This window comes from Accipiter gentilis, chromosome 30 (genome assembly GCF_929443795.1).
Source record: "Accipiter gentilis chromosome 30, bAccGen1.1, whole genome shotgun sequence".
Lineage (NCBI taxonomy): Eukaryota > Metazoa > Chordata > Aves > Accipitriformes > Accipitridae > Astur > Astur gentilis.
The window spans coordinates 16,132,589-16,150,012 of NC_064909.1; the positions used below are offsets into that span (position 1 = coordinate 16,132,589).

Below are 17,424 nucleotides of genomic sequence, written 5' to 3' on the forward strand. Positions count from 1 at the left end.
CCGTCGGGATGTGGAGAAGGGGTGGAGAGCCCTGGGGGAAGCTGTGCTGTGCCCTGGGGGTATGGGGCAGCGGCCGAAGGGAGCTCCCCACACCAGCCCCACTGCTCTGTGCTTCCCGACGAGGGGAGATATAGTCCGGGAGCATGGCAAAAGCTTGCTTTGCTGCCTGCTTCACCCGCTCTGAGGGTTAAAAGCAGCTTGGTAGCACCCCATGTAAGGCCATAATGAAAATGATTCTCAAAGCAGGGCTAAAATCCCATTTGTTTTGCCCTTTAATTATTTAATTTATTTTCTATATTTAACACGCTTGCTTTTTGTGAGTCAACTGAATTTTTCTGTGATATTTTTTTCTCAAATATTTATCCATGTTGGCAGAGGGAACATTTTAATATGAGCCTCGCAGAACTCGCCCTAGATGCCCTAGTGTTTCTTCTTGCTTCTCCTGCTATTGAGCCAGAGCGGTTACTCACTTCACATTTCCCACATGTTTTCCCCGCTGCTTCCAATACAGACAAAATGTTAAATTGAAACAAAAAGAAGAATTTTAATTTTATTCCCTGTGTTCACCACTTTTGCCCTGGAAAGTCAGGGGCCAGTGGGCTTAGCCTGGTGCCAGCGGCAGAGCCCCACTCTGGTAGCGCTGGCTGCCCATTCCCATTTGGCATCACTGGTGCCGGATGGGGGGTAAGGGACAAGTCACAGCTGAGCTGTGGCACTGGAAATAGCAGAGCCCCCACCAAACGCCTTGTGGAGGGGAAGAACATCTTGTCCTGCTGTACCAGGACCCTGGTGCCTTTTAGCAGCCCGGACTCATATTTTAGAATAATGAAGCTTTTGCTGCTTGTCTTTTTGTAGTCACAGTTAATTAGCGAGGCAGAGGACAGGACTGTCGAACAGCCTCTCCTGGGCGACTTATGCTTTTTTTTTTTTCTTCTTCTTTTTACCGTGCTGCTGGCGGAGGTAAGTGATGCTCTGGGAGCGCAGCCGGCCCCGTAGCAAGCACCGAGGGCTGGAGCGCGGTGGGCAGGTCAGTTGTGTTTCTGGTGAACCATGGGTGGTCAAGGAGCGAAGGCAGGCAGGGTGCTGCCGCGTGAATCCTTGGTGAATCCTGCCTGCTGTTTGCTCCCTGCCGACATGGAGAGAGGGCTGTACAGCTGGGAATGGTGTGGAGAGGGGGGACACAGGGTGATCTAGGCTTTGGGGTGGCTTCTCTGCGGGAAGTAGGCTTAGCCTAGGATGGAGGAGGGGGCTTGTGTTGGAGATCTGGAAGATCATTAATGGCAGAGAAAGGGTGGATAGGAAATATCTCCCATCAGTTCCCGGACAAAAGCTGGGGTCATTAAAGGCAGCTGTCAGGGGCGGGTTCAGTGTGGCTGGATGCAGGGTATTTGTGGAGCCCCCTGCAACAGCATCTTCTGGCTGCTGAAAGCCTGCATGGGTTCAGCAGTGGCTGCACAGATGCATGGGAAAAAGGTCCGTGCAGGTATTAAATGAGAAGATGGGAGTGTGCTGGCATCAGCAGGGTGCTCAGAGGAGGTGTCCCTGTGCTCACTCGCCCATAGTTTTCCCCAGGTCTTTGCTGTCGAGACTGCCGTCAGAGATGGAGTATTTGGGCAGATATGACCCAGCACCGCTGCCTTTCTGAGCAGCCCTTCTGTGCGTGACTGTCCCTCTGCTCCCCGGGGGCCAGATTTCTTCTCCATGCCCCCAGCACATACCCATGGCAGCTCTAGCAGTTCAGTTTGGAGGGTCTTTGCAGGGAAGGGTGTGTAAATGAGCAGGAAAAACATGGTGTGCGTGCATATATATGCATATACACTGATATATTTAATTTACCACATCCCTGTAAGGAAACTGGGCTGTGGAAAGCTGGGGCTGGGTGCGGGAACAAGCAGCTCGGCAGGGAGGGAGCTGTGGGAACACTGATCCTTTCCACCTGGGATGTGGAGGGAAGTCTGCTGTGGGGCCGGATGGGGACCGAAACTCTCATGCCTCCACCTGCTGCTCTGCACCCCTCCTCTGGCTGCTTTACACCGTGCTGGCCCTCACCTGGGAAATACCAACCCCTGGCCAGGCGCTGCCATGCGTGCCCTGCCTGCACCTCGCCCTGCCTGCACCTTGCCCTGCCTGATGCTGCTTGCTGGGCAGAGAGCCCAGGAGCAAGACTTAAGTTGGCGGAGAGGAGGAAACCTTGTAAAATAACTTTTTTCCTTTAGCATCACTAGATTTTTTTTTTTTCTTTCTTTCTTTTTCCCTGCTCCTCCGAATACCGCATTCCTCAGCTCAGCGGATTTAGAGCAGGGGAGTACAACCAGGCACAACCCCGTTGGCCGTGCCTGGTGAGGATGAGACCCTCTGCCGACACAGGGAGCTGGGCAGACGTTACTGGTGCCTGTCCAGGGCAGGGAGGAGGGTGCACCCGTGCCGCCGGAGCTGCCGTGCATCCTCCCCTAAAGCATTAAGCGGTGTTAGAGACAGCTTACCGGGGACCGTAGCACAGCACAGACCATTAGTCTTGCTGAGTACGGCTATGATCGTACTTAGTGCTGCCTTCCTATCTCTCGCTGCTGAACCATAGAGCATTTTGCAATGATTAATTCAGCATGAGACTCTTAAGCGAGCATTATTGCCCCTGTTTTAGAGCAGACGTAAAGGTTGCTGGCAGACCAAGAGCAGAAACTCTCTGCCATACAGATGTTCACCAGCCTAGCTGTTACAAGCCACCGGTACCTCCGCTGGCCTTTTGTTTCAGCACTTTTTGAGGTCCATTTCATTGCCCTTGAGATGTTGTTCCTTCCTCTGCAAAAAGTGGGGATGCATTCAGATGCTCAGCTGTACCTGGCAGTTTGGGATTAAAACTCTCCTTGTCTGCGTAGGAGAAAAAGTCTTGGCTTGTGTAACCAGTTAGTTCTGGTGCATCTCTCCAGGAATCTGTGTCGATGTGGGCAGCAGCAGCATATGCTGCCGGCTGCAGAGGGACCGGTCCCGTTGCCATCTGCGCACAAGCTCGCAGGGGCTGCGGCGGGTGTTGCAGCCGGGGCTCCGCATCCCTGCTTTTCCCAGGGCCCTGCATCCCTGCCTTTCCCAGGGCCGTGCACGAGGCAGTGGCAGGTCATCTGTCTCAGAGCTGGGAGCCTGCGGTGGTGTGTCCGGAGCTCTTCGCTTCTCATGAAAATTTTTTCTCCTTTGGGCTCCAGTGAGGGCAGAAAGAATAAGAAAATGCTCAGCTGGAGCTTGTGCTCTAGAGGTGCCTTTAAAATCAGTAAATCAAATATAAAAGCAGTCGGGGTTTTTAGAGCAGTCAGGACCAATGCTGGTTGAGATGCTCAAGCCTGCCTGCCCTGCAACTGGTAGGACCTCTGCGCTGACTGCCGTGTTTTCGGGATGGGTCTGTGAAGTAGAATGTCTGCTCCTTGGCAGGTCTTCTCCATCCACAGGGTTTCTGCTCCCCACCCTTCCTTCCACAAGGTGCTGTGGCTTTTGCTTGCCCCGGCATGCCTGTCAAAGCCTGAACATCCCCCTGAGCCCTTTGTATCACCACCTTCTCCCCTCCGTTTGAAGGCACGCCATGGCTGGTGCCAAGGGCTCGGGGAGCGAGGAGAGGTAGAGGCACGCCTGTAGCGTGCCTGTAGCTGGGAGGTGAGAACTTCTGAGCGATGTAGGAGAAGGTCAGGATGGAAGAAGACCCGGGGAAGAGAAATGAGCCAGTGGATGCCCAACGTTAAGGGAAAAAGCATCACCCATTTGGGGCTTGACTCGTGCTTTCAGGACCGGCCAGACAACAAAAGGGGTTTTTTTCATCTCCAGTTATGCAAACCCGTGCAGGGGTGGTACAAAAGACTTCTCGCTGGTGGTAGGGAGCCTGCCTGCTACTGCCACTCCTCACCTGCCCTGGTTTCCACCAGGAAGCCCAGCTGGACATGTGGCTCCTCTGCAAGGAGAGTCCCTTTGCCCTGTAGCTGCGGGCCATCGGGCACTGTAGTGGTATATCCAAACCTGTGGGCAGAGAAGCTGCATTAGCCCGGTCTCAGCTGTACCCCTCCTTTCCTCTCCTGCCTGGCCAGAGTTTAACAGCATCTTGTTTCCCTCCAGCTGGGAAGACTGGCTCCTCCTTTCTTTGCAGCTACTGTCAGCAGCAAACGCGACCTCATTTGTATTATCCCGTGTCTGATCCCACCTAATCCTTAATGCAGTGCTGCTGGCAAGGGGAGCGTCACTGCCGGAGCAAGGGGGATGAAAGGCATGTGGGACATGATGTGGCCCAGCCAGGCGCTGGGGGCTGCCTGAAACTGGTCCAGCCTCTGTGTTCCACTCCTTGCATCGTGTGAGCCACTTCCCTTCTCCCCCGATGGATTTCTGAGAGCAGGGACCTTCGCCTTCAGTAGATGGTGGAGCTAACGTGTCCACCTGCTGTGAAATGCTCTTTGTTGAAGAGAGCATTGGGCTGTTTTGGTGCCGAATCTTTGATTTTGGAGGTCCTGGAGGTGTTGCCTATCAACTTGTTTCTGGTAGATGGGTGAGCAAGCCTTGTGTGGTGACATGTCCATGCCGCCATGGCCAACGAATGGAGCATGTGTTGACTTGCCACCCAGCTGTGCTATGAGACATTGTACCATTGTCATGGTTTAACCCCAGCCAGCAACTACACACCACGCAGCTGCTCACTCACGCCCCCCCCCCCCCCCCTCCCCCATCCAGTGGGATGGGGGAGAAAATTGGGAAAAAGAAGTCAAACTCATGGGTTGAGATAAGAACGGTTTAATGGAACAGAAAAGAAGAAACTAATAATGATAACACTAATAAAATGACAACAGCAATAATGAAAGGATTGGAATGTACAAATGATGCGCAGGGCAATTGCTCACCACCCGCTGACCAACACCCAGCTAGTCCCCGAGCGGCGATTCCCTCTCCCACTTCCCTGTTCCTATGCTAAATGGGATGTCCCATGGTATGGAATACCCTGTTGACCAGTTTGGGTCAGCTGCCCTGGCTGTGTCCTGTGCCAACTTCTTGTGCCCCTCCAGCTTTCTCGCTGGCTGGGCATGAGAAGCTGAAAAATCCTTGACTTTAGACACTACTTAGCAACAACTGAAAACATCAGTGTGTTATCAGCATTCTTCGCATACTGAACTCAAAACATAGCACTATAGCAGCTACTAGGAAGACAGTTAACTCTATCCCAGCTGAAACCAGGACAAGCATGCCCGCTGCTACCACCCCATTCCAAGCCCAATGCTGCTAAAGCATCAAGAGCCAACAGATGTAGGGGGGCTTATTTCTGCCTTGATTTGAGCCCTGCTGCTGGCTCGTATCAACGCTAGCTCTGCTTGCCCATGTGCATGGTGCCTCCTCCCATCGTGTGCTCATACAAAATGCCATCTACGGCAGCGCTTTGATGTCTGCGCTGAAGAGGACGAGGTTTTGGGGTTTGATGCATTACGGTACGTGACAAGGCTTGCTGCTTCCAGGCATGGGTTAGCCACGGTGTGCGCAGTCATGGTGGAGCTGAGCAGGAGTGTGCCCCGAGCCATGAGCTGTACTGCCTTGCTGTGGTGGAGGAAATGTTTTCCTGCATCAACCAAGGGGGCTGGTACATGCCCAAGCAGAAGCTGCCTGTCAAGACTTCCCTGCTACGTTTTCATGACTGGTGACTCAAAAAATGCTCTTGTCCTTATTGCAGTGAAAGGTCTGTATGTGTGAGAGAGAATGAGTGCCAAACACCGATTTTATTTTTTTTCCAATAATGAAACCAAAGCTCGGTCCCTGGTTGCTGGTTTCTGTCCAGATCGCCATGCTTTCAGGAGTGTTTTGAGTTTGCTGCATCAGGTGACTTAGCAGTGTTTTTTATTTTTGAGTGTTTTTTTTAAATTATTTTTGTTTTTCTTCTAGGGATGTGCAGAAATATTGATCAGATGTTGCCAATGTGTTAGGGAAGGAGGGAAGGGAAGGTTGTCCTGTGTCTCTGGGCAGTGCTTTTCGAACTAGCGTCCTCCTGGGTGTGAGAGCTCCAGTGATGGGCCCTTGGTGGTAACACAGCTGTCCTCCAATTTACAGATGTCATTTCCTACAAGCCCAATTACAGCTTTGTTTGGGTTTTTGTTTGTTCCCCCCCTCCCTCTCCTGTTTTCTTTTTGTATCTCTGATCTTTCTAGCAACGTGGGAAGCTGTGCTCGTGCCTTCGCATGAGCACAGCAGGAGCGGATGGTGGGGTGTGCGTCTCCATGCTCGTTTGCCTGCTTCTCTTTTTGGGAAGGATAACGCTGCTTAAGCTTGTCCCTCAAGGGAAGCAGGTGGCTTTTGCGATGGCAGAAGGGGGTCTTTGCTCCAGAAGAAGCTCCGATTCTTTCCCAACACCGTCTCTTTTCTCCCTGTGGGGATGATTTTTGGGGGCAAATTTCCCCTAAAATACTGCTCAGGCCTCGATATGAACTTTGGCCCGTGTCGCCCTCAGGCTGTCCCTGCTGCGTGGACCTGGCATGTCCCACTCCCCAGCTCCTGTGCCCCGCTGCAGCTCTGCTCAGGGTTTGCTCCTTCAAGCAGCAACGCTGTGCCGCTGGAAGGCGGCCAGACCCTGGAGATCTGCCTGGGATCCTCCTGGCCGGGCCACACCAGCTGTGTCCTGCCTCTGGGTCTCCCCCATCCCCATCCCCAGCTAAGCCCGCATCATCCCAAGGCGCAGCACCCTTCTTGATGCTCCCGCAGTGCCTGTGTTTGCGCCTGGCAGGGACCCGCAGTCCTTTCTTAACAGGCTTATTTATTTTCTAACTCACCATACCTTGCTACGGCGCATTTCTCACTAGCCAGGGTTGTTTTTTTTTATTCCTATTACTGAGCTGAGATAGGAGAAGGTTGGGCTGACACATACGCTCTAAATTATGCTGCTGTATCTCCGGTGCTGTCAGTCATGTTGCTCCCAGGCCCGGGATCTCGCAGACGCTCCAGCAGCAGGTACCTAAGGATCAAAGGTTTAGATCAGTTCTTGCTGTCACAAATGTTTTATATCGAATTTCTCCTTGAGGAGAGTTGGGGGGAGGATGGGCTGGCAGCTCAGTAGTACATGCACCCTGGAGCATCGTTGCCGTGACCTGAGCTTCATCTCCCTCCACCTGGCTGTTGAGGACCAGCTCTGGGTTGCAGAAACGCCTGCCCCTCTGCAAAATGCGTGCGTGTGAGATGAGGAGGTGGGTCACCGGTGCTTTTTGATGGTGGGATGGTGTCTGACAGGCAGGCACCGCCAGGTCCTGTGCTCTGGCTGTGCACTGAGGATTTGCAGGATGCCCCGTGGGTCGATGCCCCACATCATGTATTGCCCCTGCCAGCTGCAGAAAACCTGTCCCTGTCTCCTGCCTCCTCTTGATGTGGGGTAAGGTAGCCCACGTGTTTTCTGCTGGTGCTCTTAAGTATGTTAGAGAGGTCATGCTCTGACCAAGAATTTCCCCACTGCTACCAGGGTAGCTGCTTGGTATGGTTTGGGCTGGGCTGGCCTTCAGCGCAGCACTGCACGGTGCGCGTACGACAAGAAAGCCCTCTGAGAGGGCTTGGGGCATTTTAATTAGTCCCCAGTAAGGGTTTTCCTCCACTCTTCCCACTTTGCAAAGAGTGAGAGATGGGAAGAGAAAAAAAAAAACCCACCTTGTGCTGGAGCTGCTCAGCGCAGGTGATGCTCCCTGGGGAGCCTCCCACCAACCGGGAGCCTTGTGAGGAAATTGTAGGAGCAGGGAAACCGAGGCACGGCTGGTGGGGCGGGGGGAGTCCGGGGCTTTTCCAGAGCTGGAAATTGAGTGCAGGAGTGGGGAGTTTTGTCTGACCGCATTTCTTGTCCTTGCGGAGCTCCTTCCTTGGAGCAGGTTGTGCCTTGGTGCCCACTTGGTAAAGCTCTGCTCCTCAAAAGCAGTTAGCTGACAGAGGGAGAGGGAAAGGCAAGCTGGTGGCTTCCTGAAGACAGCTAAAGCCATGCATGTAAGTGCCTTGTGTATTTGCAATTATTTTATTTTGCCTGAATATCTATTTTTCTAATCTCTGGGTATTTTTCCCCCTGTTAGAATAAACCACAGTAAAATAAAGACTGAGCTTTCTCTCCCTTGGAGGCACTTTTCCCTTCACATTAATACGCTGCTGTTATCCATTGCCCCTCATTGCTGCTTGGTTTGGAAGGGTGGCTGCTCAGGGAAGGATAGTAGCATTAGTTTCTAAAGCTGTGTAAAGATCCCCATGGAAGCAATTACCAGATGGATTACCCCTGGCTTTGCTGCTGTGAAAAGGCCGCGTCGGGTCGAGGATGCCGAGTGTATTAACAGCACGATCTCTTCCTTGCTTGGGAGGCGCAGTTCAGATTAGGCGCCTGCTTTTTAAAGGGCTGGGTTCAGAGCAGAACTCTGGCTGCTGGTTACTTTACTCTTCCCTCCCTGTTCCCCTTTCCCTCTCCCTTTCCCCCTGATGCGCCCTATCCCAGGCTGTTCTCCAGCATGTGGGACCCACAGCTCCGTGGGGAAGGGGGAGACCTTCCCCGACCTCCGAGATGCTCAAGCTGTGTGGTTTAGTAGGAGTTTTGGCTTTTGCGCAGGAGGATGAGCAAAGCTCAGCTGGAGACCGAGTGCAGCTATGGGCTCCTAAGTACTAAATCATCTGCTGCTCCTGCTGAAGCCTGGGAAGGCTGGTTTGACCTTCATGGCTGGGAAGCAGCTCATGTCTGTCCCGGAAAGGCACAGAAGGAAAACAAAACAAAACACCGTCTGTCCACGCAGGAGCTCCCTTTTGCCATTTTTACCCACCGTGGGTCTGGGCTCTACCCAATGCGTTTGACCTCTGATGATCCTGGGAATGAGCTGAACCTGGCAAGGGGACACGGGATGCTGCCTTCATTTCTTTCCCAATTAGTGCCCCATGTAATTGCTGACGACCTTTGGGGAGCAGCACTGAATGGTGGCAACGGGCCACGGAGGGGCTGCCCGTGGTGCTCCGGTTAATGCGGCACAATGACCGCAGAGATGCTCTCTGCCATCTCCTGGTACCCGGGCAAGCCCGGAGCGGGGTGCCAAGGGGAACCCCTCCGGCAGGGGGCAAAGGCACCTGGGGGGGCTGGCATCAGCGGAGAATGGAGAGGGGCTCAGGGGAGCCACGGGTGTCCCACCACGGATGATGGGTGGCAGCGGGGGCACTGTGGGGGACTATTGCCATCGACCTGGGGGGCTCACCGTGGAGCACAGCTGCTGCCAGACCAGCGGTTTTCCACCTTATTTGGTTTTTTTTAAACCTGAAATCTTAAAAAAAAAATTCTCAGTGGAAGAAGAGACTCTTTTATAGACTCTTAAAACTTATTTGGTCTTGTTTGCCGTCCAGAATTACTGTTTGCAGACCCGTTAAAAGGGTTCACAGGTGCCAACGGGCTTGGGCTGACCTTGCTCATCCTTTCTTGCGGGGGGCTGTGGGGGAGCTCAGAAGGCCTTTTTTGATGGAGGTTTGGGAAGACTGATGCAGCCGAGCACAAGCAGTTGAGAGTGAGCATTTGAACCCAGCAGTCCCGCAGCATCTCAGGGGAGCCGCAGGCAGGGGGAGGAGGAGATGGCCAAAAATCCTCTCCACCCTCCTGCTTGGCTCCCGGCACAGACAGAGTTGGGTCTTCTCTTTTCTCCAGTCAGCAGCTTGGTTTGTGCTGACCTCCTAAATATTCAGCTCATTATACAGTGTAACGTATAAATAAAACAGAAGCAGGCAGCAATATTCTCCAGGAGGATATAATCGGCTTCCTTTCTTTTTTAATTATACAGGATTTGTCTTCATGTGTCAGGCTATCCTACCGGTTAATTTATTATTTTAAAGAATTAAAGTCTGTGTTCTTTACGCAGCGAGACACTAATGTATGTACCTGATTTTGGGGGTCCAAGAAGGAAGAGCATCTTTCCAAGTGGGAACACGGGGAGTTTTGTAGCTGAATGTTGTTTCTAGAGGTCAGTGGCCTGCATTATGCGCTCCTCTCCATTGGCACAGGGAGGCAGGAGGTTCCTCAGCATGTTGGAGATGATGAGGGTCACCACGGGAATTCCTTGGGATCTGACTGGAGCGTGCGATGCTGGCTGGCAGCGTGCATTGCCTCTCCCCCCAGAGAGGCAGGATAGCGGCCTGATGCTACAGCCAGCAGACAGGAGCATCATCCATACGTGAAGCTCAGGCCCAGGCTGCCTGCAGGAGGTGGGGATATATTTTAACCTGGCACCGCTGCCAGCCCGGCGAGTGCTTGCTGATAAGCGAGGTGTGAACTCTGAGCTGACTCGCTTTCTCCTAAGGGAAGCCCTGGAAACAAAATTTGGCCTTTCATCAAAGCAATGAATCTTTCATCTTTCCCTCCTTGCGAGTCCGAGTCCCCTGCTCTTGATTTGCAACTAAATTCCCCATTTTGGTGGCTGTCCTGACCATCTGTTTTAAAATTAAAGCTTTGGTGCCCTTACTGGAAAAAGCATCAATAATTCTCCAGTGGCTTTTCATTCCATTGTATTCGGCTGGAGACTTTAGCAGATTTAAGCCTCTGGAGGGTGTTTCAGACCGTGTATATCGCTTACCACAGACACGGACAAGAAGATACACAAAGAGCTGGTTCTAGCTGTGATTGACTTAATGATGGCCCTGGGTCAGCTCCTTGCACTGAACTGGTGGCCAACAGCCTGTGCCGATGCTAGCTGAGTGTGGGGATGATAAGAGGAAGACACTGAAGAGCCTTCTCCAGATCCTGAACTGGGGATGTTTCCATCCAGGCAGTGGTTGCAGCTGTAGTTCCTGAAGGTCAAGTCTTCTTCCGTGGCCACTTTCCAGCCTTCGTCAGTCCCGTTGCCTGATGCAGGGGGTGTCTCGATCGCGTAAACACGTGCGTGCGCTGCACGAGAGATGCAGACGCTGCTCACGCAGGAGTGAGCGTTAGAGGAGGGGTTGGAGGGAGACAGGTAAAGGAAACTGGGTGGTGGGGAGGAAGGGCAGTAAAAGGTGGTGATAGCATGGCTTTGGCCTCAGGGCCAAGTGAGAAAGTGGGACACTTACTGGAAGGTCCGCAGGGACTCGTGTTCCCTGCTGAGATAGCAGAGGAGGAGGCAATGCTCCGTCCTTTGAAGATGGAGCGGCATGCCTGTGGATATGCACGAGCAGGGAAAGGTCATTGGCAGCGAGAAGCTTAATGGTGAATGCTCAGAGCTTCTCCAGGGACCCCAGCTGCAGGACAGGCTTTGCTGGAGAAGCGCTTTGCTTTAATTAGGTATCCATATTAATATTTAATTTGATTTTTTTTGTTGTTGTTGTTGATGTTCTTTCTTTTCCCAGTAAGTGGGGTCAGAGCAGACTCAGATCTGCAGGTCTCCCTTGAGAGGCAGTAAATTACCTCCAAGCAGTGGGAGATGCTGGTCCTCCTTGGGGCAGGGTAGGATCCTGGCAGAAATGGGTCTTCTGTGCATCCCCATAGGGTCCCGGAGGAGCTGCCACCAAGGTGCATCTGGGTGTTGTGCCCAGCTATTAGTGCAAGAGGAAGAGGAGCTTCAGAGCCCTCAAATAAAGGAACTGGAGCTAAAATCCCCACAGGGCAGAAGACTAATTAAGGACGGATGATAGCTGGGGCCCAGAGCTACCTCCATTTCCAACGTGTGGTTGGTGTCAGCACAAAGCTGGAGAAGACGGCACCGAGCCAATGAAGCACTTAAGCAAGTACTTAATTTCAAGCGTTTAAATGGGGATTTCTGTGGGCTCCCCCAAATGCCTGGAGTCACCTGAGTTTGTATTTAAGTGCTTGACTGGCTTGGGGGCTGTGCAGTTTGGAGAAGGGGGATAAGAGAAAGGAGGTGTGGGACGTGATCCTTCCAAGGTCTGTGACGGTTTGCTGCTGAGCGGCACCTGATGCCCTGCAGGACGTGCTGCAGGATGGGCACGAAGCCTGTTCTCCAGAGACCCGCAGCCTGATTTTGGCACCACTACGTGCTCTTCGGACAGGGCAAAGAGCGTGGCCGTGGTGCTCTGTCTGTCTCCCCCTTGTATCTTGGGGATGAGGCCATCGGGATGCACAGCACTGCGTGCACGGGGCTAAGCCAAGCCCCTGGGCTCTGGCATCGGGAAAACTACACCAAAGCTCGACTGAAGGATCTTGTACTTCGATGCTCCATCTGGGCTGTTTGAGGAGACCGGGAAGAGGATGGAGGCAGCATGATGCTGCCCTGCTTCTTTCTTCTGTGGGGCTGCTGACCCTCTTACTGCATGCACTGGCACCGGGGGACGAGGAGGGATGAGCCCTACCCTTTTTGAAGTATTATAATCCTTTCAGATGGCATTAGCGCCTCGGCCAGTAACAGCTCTATAATTGAACCTCCTGCTTGCGGGGGGCCTGCTTTTCAGTGAGATGTTTAAATCTCATTTGTATAATGCCTGGTTGCAATTCCAGCTGAAAGATTGCCCTCCGCCTCCAGTGCCCCTGAGCTGTGCCGAACACGCGCACGTGCTCCAACCCTCTGCGGGCAGAGGAGCAGCCGAGTGCGGCCGGGCAGCAGCGTGCCAGGCGGCATCTGAGTTTCTAGAGTTTTCGCTTGTTTATTGGAGCTTTTGCTAGACTGATGTATTTTTTTTATTTCCTTCTCCCCTTCTCTTTTTTAACGCCTGAGTCCCAGGAAAGGCAGGACGGAGGCTCAGCGGTGAGTGCTCCGTCAGGGATTATGTAGGGATGAGATTTTCCAGGGCAAGCTGGCTGTGAGGGGGCACATTTGGCTACTGCTGCACCCCCGTGGGGTCGTCATTGCACCTACACAGGCAAAGCCCCTTTGCCTGGCCAAAGATTGGGGCTCCCCGGCAAACCCCTGCCGGGCTGGCTTGGGTTTGCTGCCTCCTGCAAGGATGCGCATGGTGCTGGTCTGATTCACCTTGGTCTAATGGCAACACTCAGCAGCCCCAACAGGAAAATGGCTTTTATTTTAGCAAAGGCTTAAGTTCTCTATTTTAAAACAGTGCCTTGAAAGAAGAAAGTGAATCAGAGTCCGCTTTTGGCTCGCACCACCCACTCCTTTTCTTCCTGGGCGGCTGGAGGCTGGCCCTGGGGACTGGTGCGACTTGCCCGTCCTCCATCCCCGCTGGTTCTGCTTGGGCCAGGCTTTTCACCCAAAATGCCCTTTCTGTGCTGGCGATGCACTGGCCTCTTGTGCTGGCGAGGGGTGCCGGGGGCTGCCTGCGGGTGCAGGCAGGATGGGGCAGAGCGTCCTGTGGGATGCTGCGGGCCCGCAGCAGCCGCCGGCTGCGTTCCTCCTTCCCGCTCCAGTGATCCCCGTTGTACTGTAATCACACAATTATTGTGCCATTAAAATGTCATATTCGCAGAAATCCACATAAACAAGGCATTAGCAGTTGCCAGAAAATTGTAGTTTTACTGCTAATGACCCGCTCTCCCCCCTGCAGCACCACTCCTTTTTTTTTTTTAAATAGTATTTTTTCCTTTTTTTTTTTTTTTTTTTTGGTTTCCGAGCTGTGATTTAAGAGGCAGATGATGAATTAAGTCTTTGCACCGAGAGGCTTTCGAACTTTGAGGCACAGTTGCGGTGAATAGCTGCCTCTGTGCTCGCTCTGGGGATTTGCCCTTTGCCCTTCGCCAGCGAGGCGGTGGGCAGTTTGGCAGGGGTGCCTTTAGCGGGGGGGTTTGGGAGGGGTGCTTTTGGTGGGCTGGTGAAGAAGGCTTTTGGTGAGCCCTGCTCTTGGCTGGGCGCTGGCGTGAGATGGGAGCTCCTCTCCATGTCTCCTTGCCTGGGGGGGACCCTCTTGTTGACCACCCTGGGACCCCCCCCCCGCAGTGTGGTGTTGGAAGGGGGTGGCACTTGTTTGCTGAGAGTGGCCAGCTACCCCTTGGATATTTTTTTCCTCTCTTTGCTGCAGACTCATTGAGTCTCTCAAATTCTTTTAAGCATTGACTGTGTTTCCTATAATTAATACCAGCCATTAAACTGCAATGTTGAAAGAGAAATTACCTAATTCCAAGGAAAAAAATGAAAATTTATTACTAGTACATGAGAGAAAATGAATATGAAACTTGGAGAGAGGAGCCCTGTAGAAGATAAATAGAAAGGCAAGTGGAGTATTGACTTGATCCTTTTCTAGTGCAGGGTAATTTGGCTTCTAAAGTGAGTTAGATCATAATAAATTAAATTTAGATTTCTGCACATCAGTTATTTAACTCCCAAGACAGAATTCTGGTGTGAGGAAGAGGTGATAATACATGGCAGAAATATTATAATGAAGACCTTACTCAGTAACCCGTAACTGATGTGCTGTCCCTGGGTGAGCGAAGGGGATTTCTCCTTACACTTTAACTTGCTTTCCCCGTCCCTGATCAGGTGCTGAGAAACAGGTGAGTCCCTGCGTGCAGGTTGGGGAGGTCTCCTGCCTCCCACTGCTTGTGTAGCTGGAGCCTTTGCATACGAGGCTGCTGCCTCGCTTTCCTTCACTGATTGTGCAGGTATTTTTTTGCAGAGGTCGGTGTGTGCATGTGTCCGAGCATCCTGCTCCGATTTTGGTTACCCTTGCAGGGAAGCTTGGGGTGGAAAGCTGAAGAACACCCAGAAGATGTGGACAGGAGTTGTAGATTGAAAGCAAATGACCAAACCTGGGTATCTACTTCTGGCTGAGAAAGTTAACCAAATCCCTGGGCTTGTTTTGTGGCCAGATAGTGGTTAATATAACTCTTTAATCTCTGTTTGGCACCTGTTTGCTCTTGATCTCAGATGTGTATTTAGCTACCTGATATTTAGGAACCATCCTACTGATAGCTTTCCTTGACCCAAAAAGGAGAGTGAAACCTCCAGGGTGAATCAAGGTGGGCTGGTGTCTTTCAGGTGGAGATTTCACGGGGGGGTGTTAGTTATTCACTGCAATGTGAACCAAGAATGCAGCGCTTGGATGCGAGGTATATCCAGGGCGGGATGAGAAGCAAATGCCGTGGGATAAGGCACTGGTATTTGTCCATGTATCCATTTACCATTGGGACGCCCCAGTAACAGGATGGTAGTGGAGTTAGATGGATGCTGGGAAAATGCTGTCCCAGACCTCGAAGCACATGCCAGGACCCTTCCGTGCGCCGACCCCCTGCTTCTGCTGGCCTGGCCAGAGCCTCGCTGCCCTTGCAGCGTGTGTAGAAGCTTCGGTTTTCCTGGACCCACGGCTGCCTGTGGGAATCCGCCAGTCCTCCCACTTGAGCCTTCCGATGCTTACCCGGCTGCACTCTTCTAGTTGATCCAAGGCTATTGGGTTGAACTGACATTAAAAAATATATCTATACACATCCAACAGCCTTAAGTGCTATGTGGCCGCTTGTAGAAGCCATTTCTCTTCTGATTAAGTTTGATAAAACAAACTTTTACTTTTCTTCACAGCATTAAAATTTAGGAACTGCAACTTGGCGGCGGTTGTTTTAACGGCACCAGGCCTCCTGCGGTCATCATGAAATCCTATAAACATCAGGCTGTCAGTGGCTCTGTGATGCAATCGGCTCACTTTTCCTTGATCTTTTACTGCAGTGGTAAATCACATTTTGCAAGACGCTTTAGAAAAAACATAAACAATATTTATCACCCTGCGTACATCGGTCCTCCCGAAAGCCCGCAGGCAGGTTACGTACATCCTCCTCGTAAACCTTCTGCAGTGACCTTACTGGTTTCATAACTTTCTCCTAGCCTTGAATAACTTTCTCCCGGTCCTGAATAACTTTCTCCCAGTAGAGCTGGTGGCTCAGGGGTTTCTTCTGCTCTTCCCTGCACTGGGGTAAGTGCTGGAGGAGGTCCTGAGAAGGCCCTGGGGTTACACAGGAGGAGGATGCATATGACCCCGTATCTGGAAACCCCTGCATCTCTGGGCTCCGTCAGCTTTTTGGGGGTGCTCGTGTGGCTGTGACCCAGGGCGGTGTGGGGCATTGTGTGGCTGGAGGCACCCGGCTTGGTCCTGCTGCAGTTCAATTGCAGGAGCAAGTGCTCCCTCCTCCCCTTCCTGTGACTAGAGAAAACGTGCTGCCAGATGCAAGTAAAATCAATTACAGGATAAAAATCGCCTGTTTCAAAAGCTTCATTTTGCGCTATTAGCAGGCAAAATCGGCTTTGAGATGGTGTGAACTGAGGAGGGGAAAAAAAAAAGAAAAGAAGAAGAAAAGATCAATTATGGGATAAGATCACAATTTTCTTTAGGGCTGAGATGTCTGTAAATGTTTGCATCTCTCCGTGTTACATGCAGGCTGAGATCAAAGAGGTTGTGCTGCTGTAACGATGAGATCTTATCGGGCGCTGCATTGTGCTCGCTGGCTCAGGCGCTGTGCCACCGAGGAATGCCTAAACCCCCCTCCGAATAGCGAACAGCGTCATGCTGCTGAGGGATGCTTAACCCCCCTGATGGCACCAAGCCACCAAGGGATGCTTAAACCCCCTGATGGCTGTCGGGTAACCCTGAAATGCAGCTCATCCCTCCATTTGGAGTGAGGGGAATGCACGGGGACATGGTTGCCCACTCATCTCCCTGCCGTAGGGCTGAAGTCCTCGGTGGGAGACTTGTTGCGGCAAAGACGGACCGAAATCGGGCTGGGAGGGCTACGGCTCCCTTCTTCCAGGGTCCCGTTGCTGGAGCTGGCCCTGGGGCCAGGGTATGGCTGTGGGAACGTGGGATTGTGCTTGAGGAAACTGCTCCTGTCTGATGGCTCTTTCCCGCCTGAAGGGTTACAGGGATGAAAGGGCATGTGGTGTAAAATACCTTTGTTTTTTGGCTGGAGAGAAATTAAAAGCCTAACAAGACCTTTGCGCTTTTATATTTCTTGAGACCGTGCTGTTTGAGAGGGGGATCCACCAGAGACCTGAATTTGGTTTCAGATTAGTCATTTTAAATTCAAATTGGCAGGCTCTCTTTGACATGCTGTTTCAAGACCTAGGGAAAAAAAGCCCCGAAGACCTAACGAGGCTTCGTGTTAGCCTGCTCCTGTGATGCTTGCCCATGCTGTGAGGCTGGCTGACCTCCGGCAGGGTTCGGGAGGACCTCCGGAGCGGGGTCGGACGTCCTCTGGTCTCTCCTCTCTCTAACGGGGCTGACTTTGTGCGCGCAGGGCTCGGACGTGGACTGGGACGACCTTTGGGATCAGTTTGAAGAGCGGAGGTACCTGAGCGCCCGGAGGTGGAAGGGCGGAGAGGACCCGTACCGGCTCCATGCCTTTAACCAGCGGGAGAGCGAGAGGATCCCCAGTGACCGTGCCGTCCGTGACACCCGCCATCACAGGTTCTGCCTCCCCCCCGGTTTCTCCTGATCTTCCTCACGAAACTACGTTATATGGGTGGATAGTCCCATTCCTCTTCAGGGCCGTGGTTTTGGGATGCTAGGTGGGTCTGGGCCCTTCACCCACACCAAGTGGGTGCGCTTGGGATCGTTTCTGCCTGGGTTGTATTTTTA

General features: G+C 52.5%; 1 protein-coding gene across 1 annotated transcript in view; it reads left to right on the forward strand.

Moving 5' to 3' along the window:
- GALNT14 (polypeptide N-acetylgalactosaminyltransferase 14) overlaps positions 1–17,424 on the forward strand; it is a 103,889-nt gene that overhangs the window by 21,262 nt on the left and 65,203 nt on the right. The window contains exon 2 of the mRNA XM_049834015.1: positions 17,084–17,253. Within this exon, the coding sequence (XP_049689972.1) occupies positions 17,084–17,253 (170 nt within the window). The remainder of the gene's footprint in view (positions 1–17,083; positions 17,254–17,424) is intronic.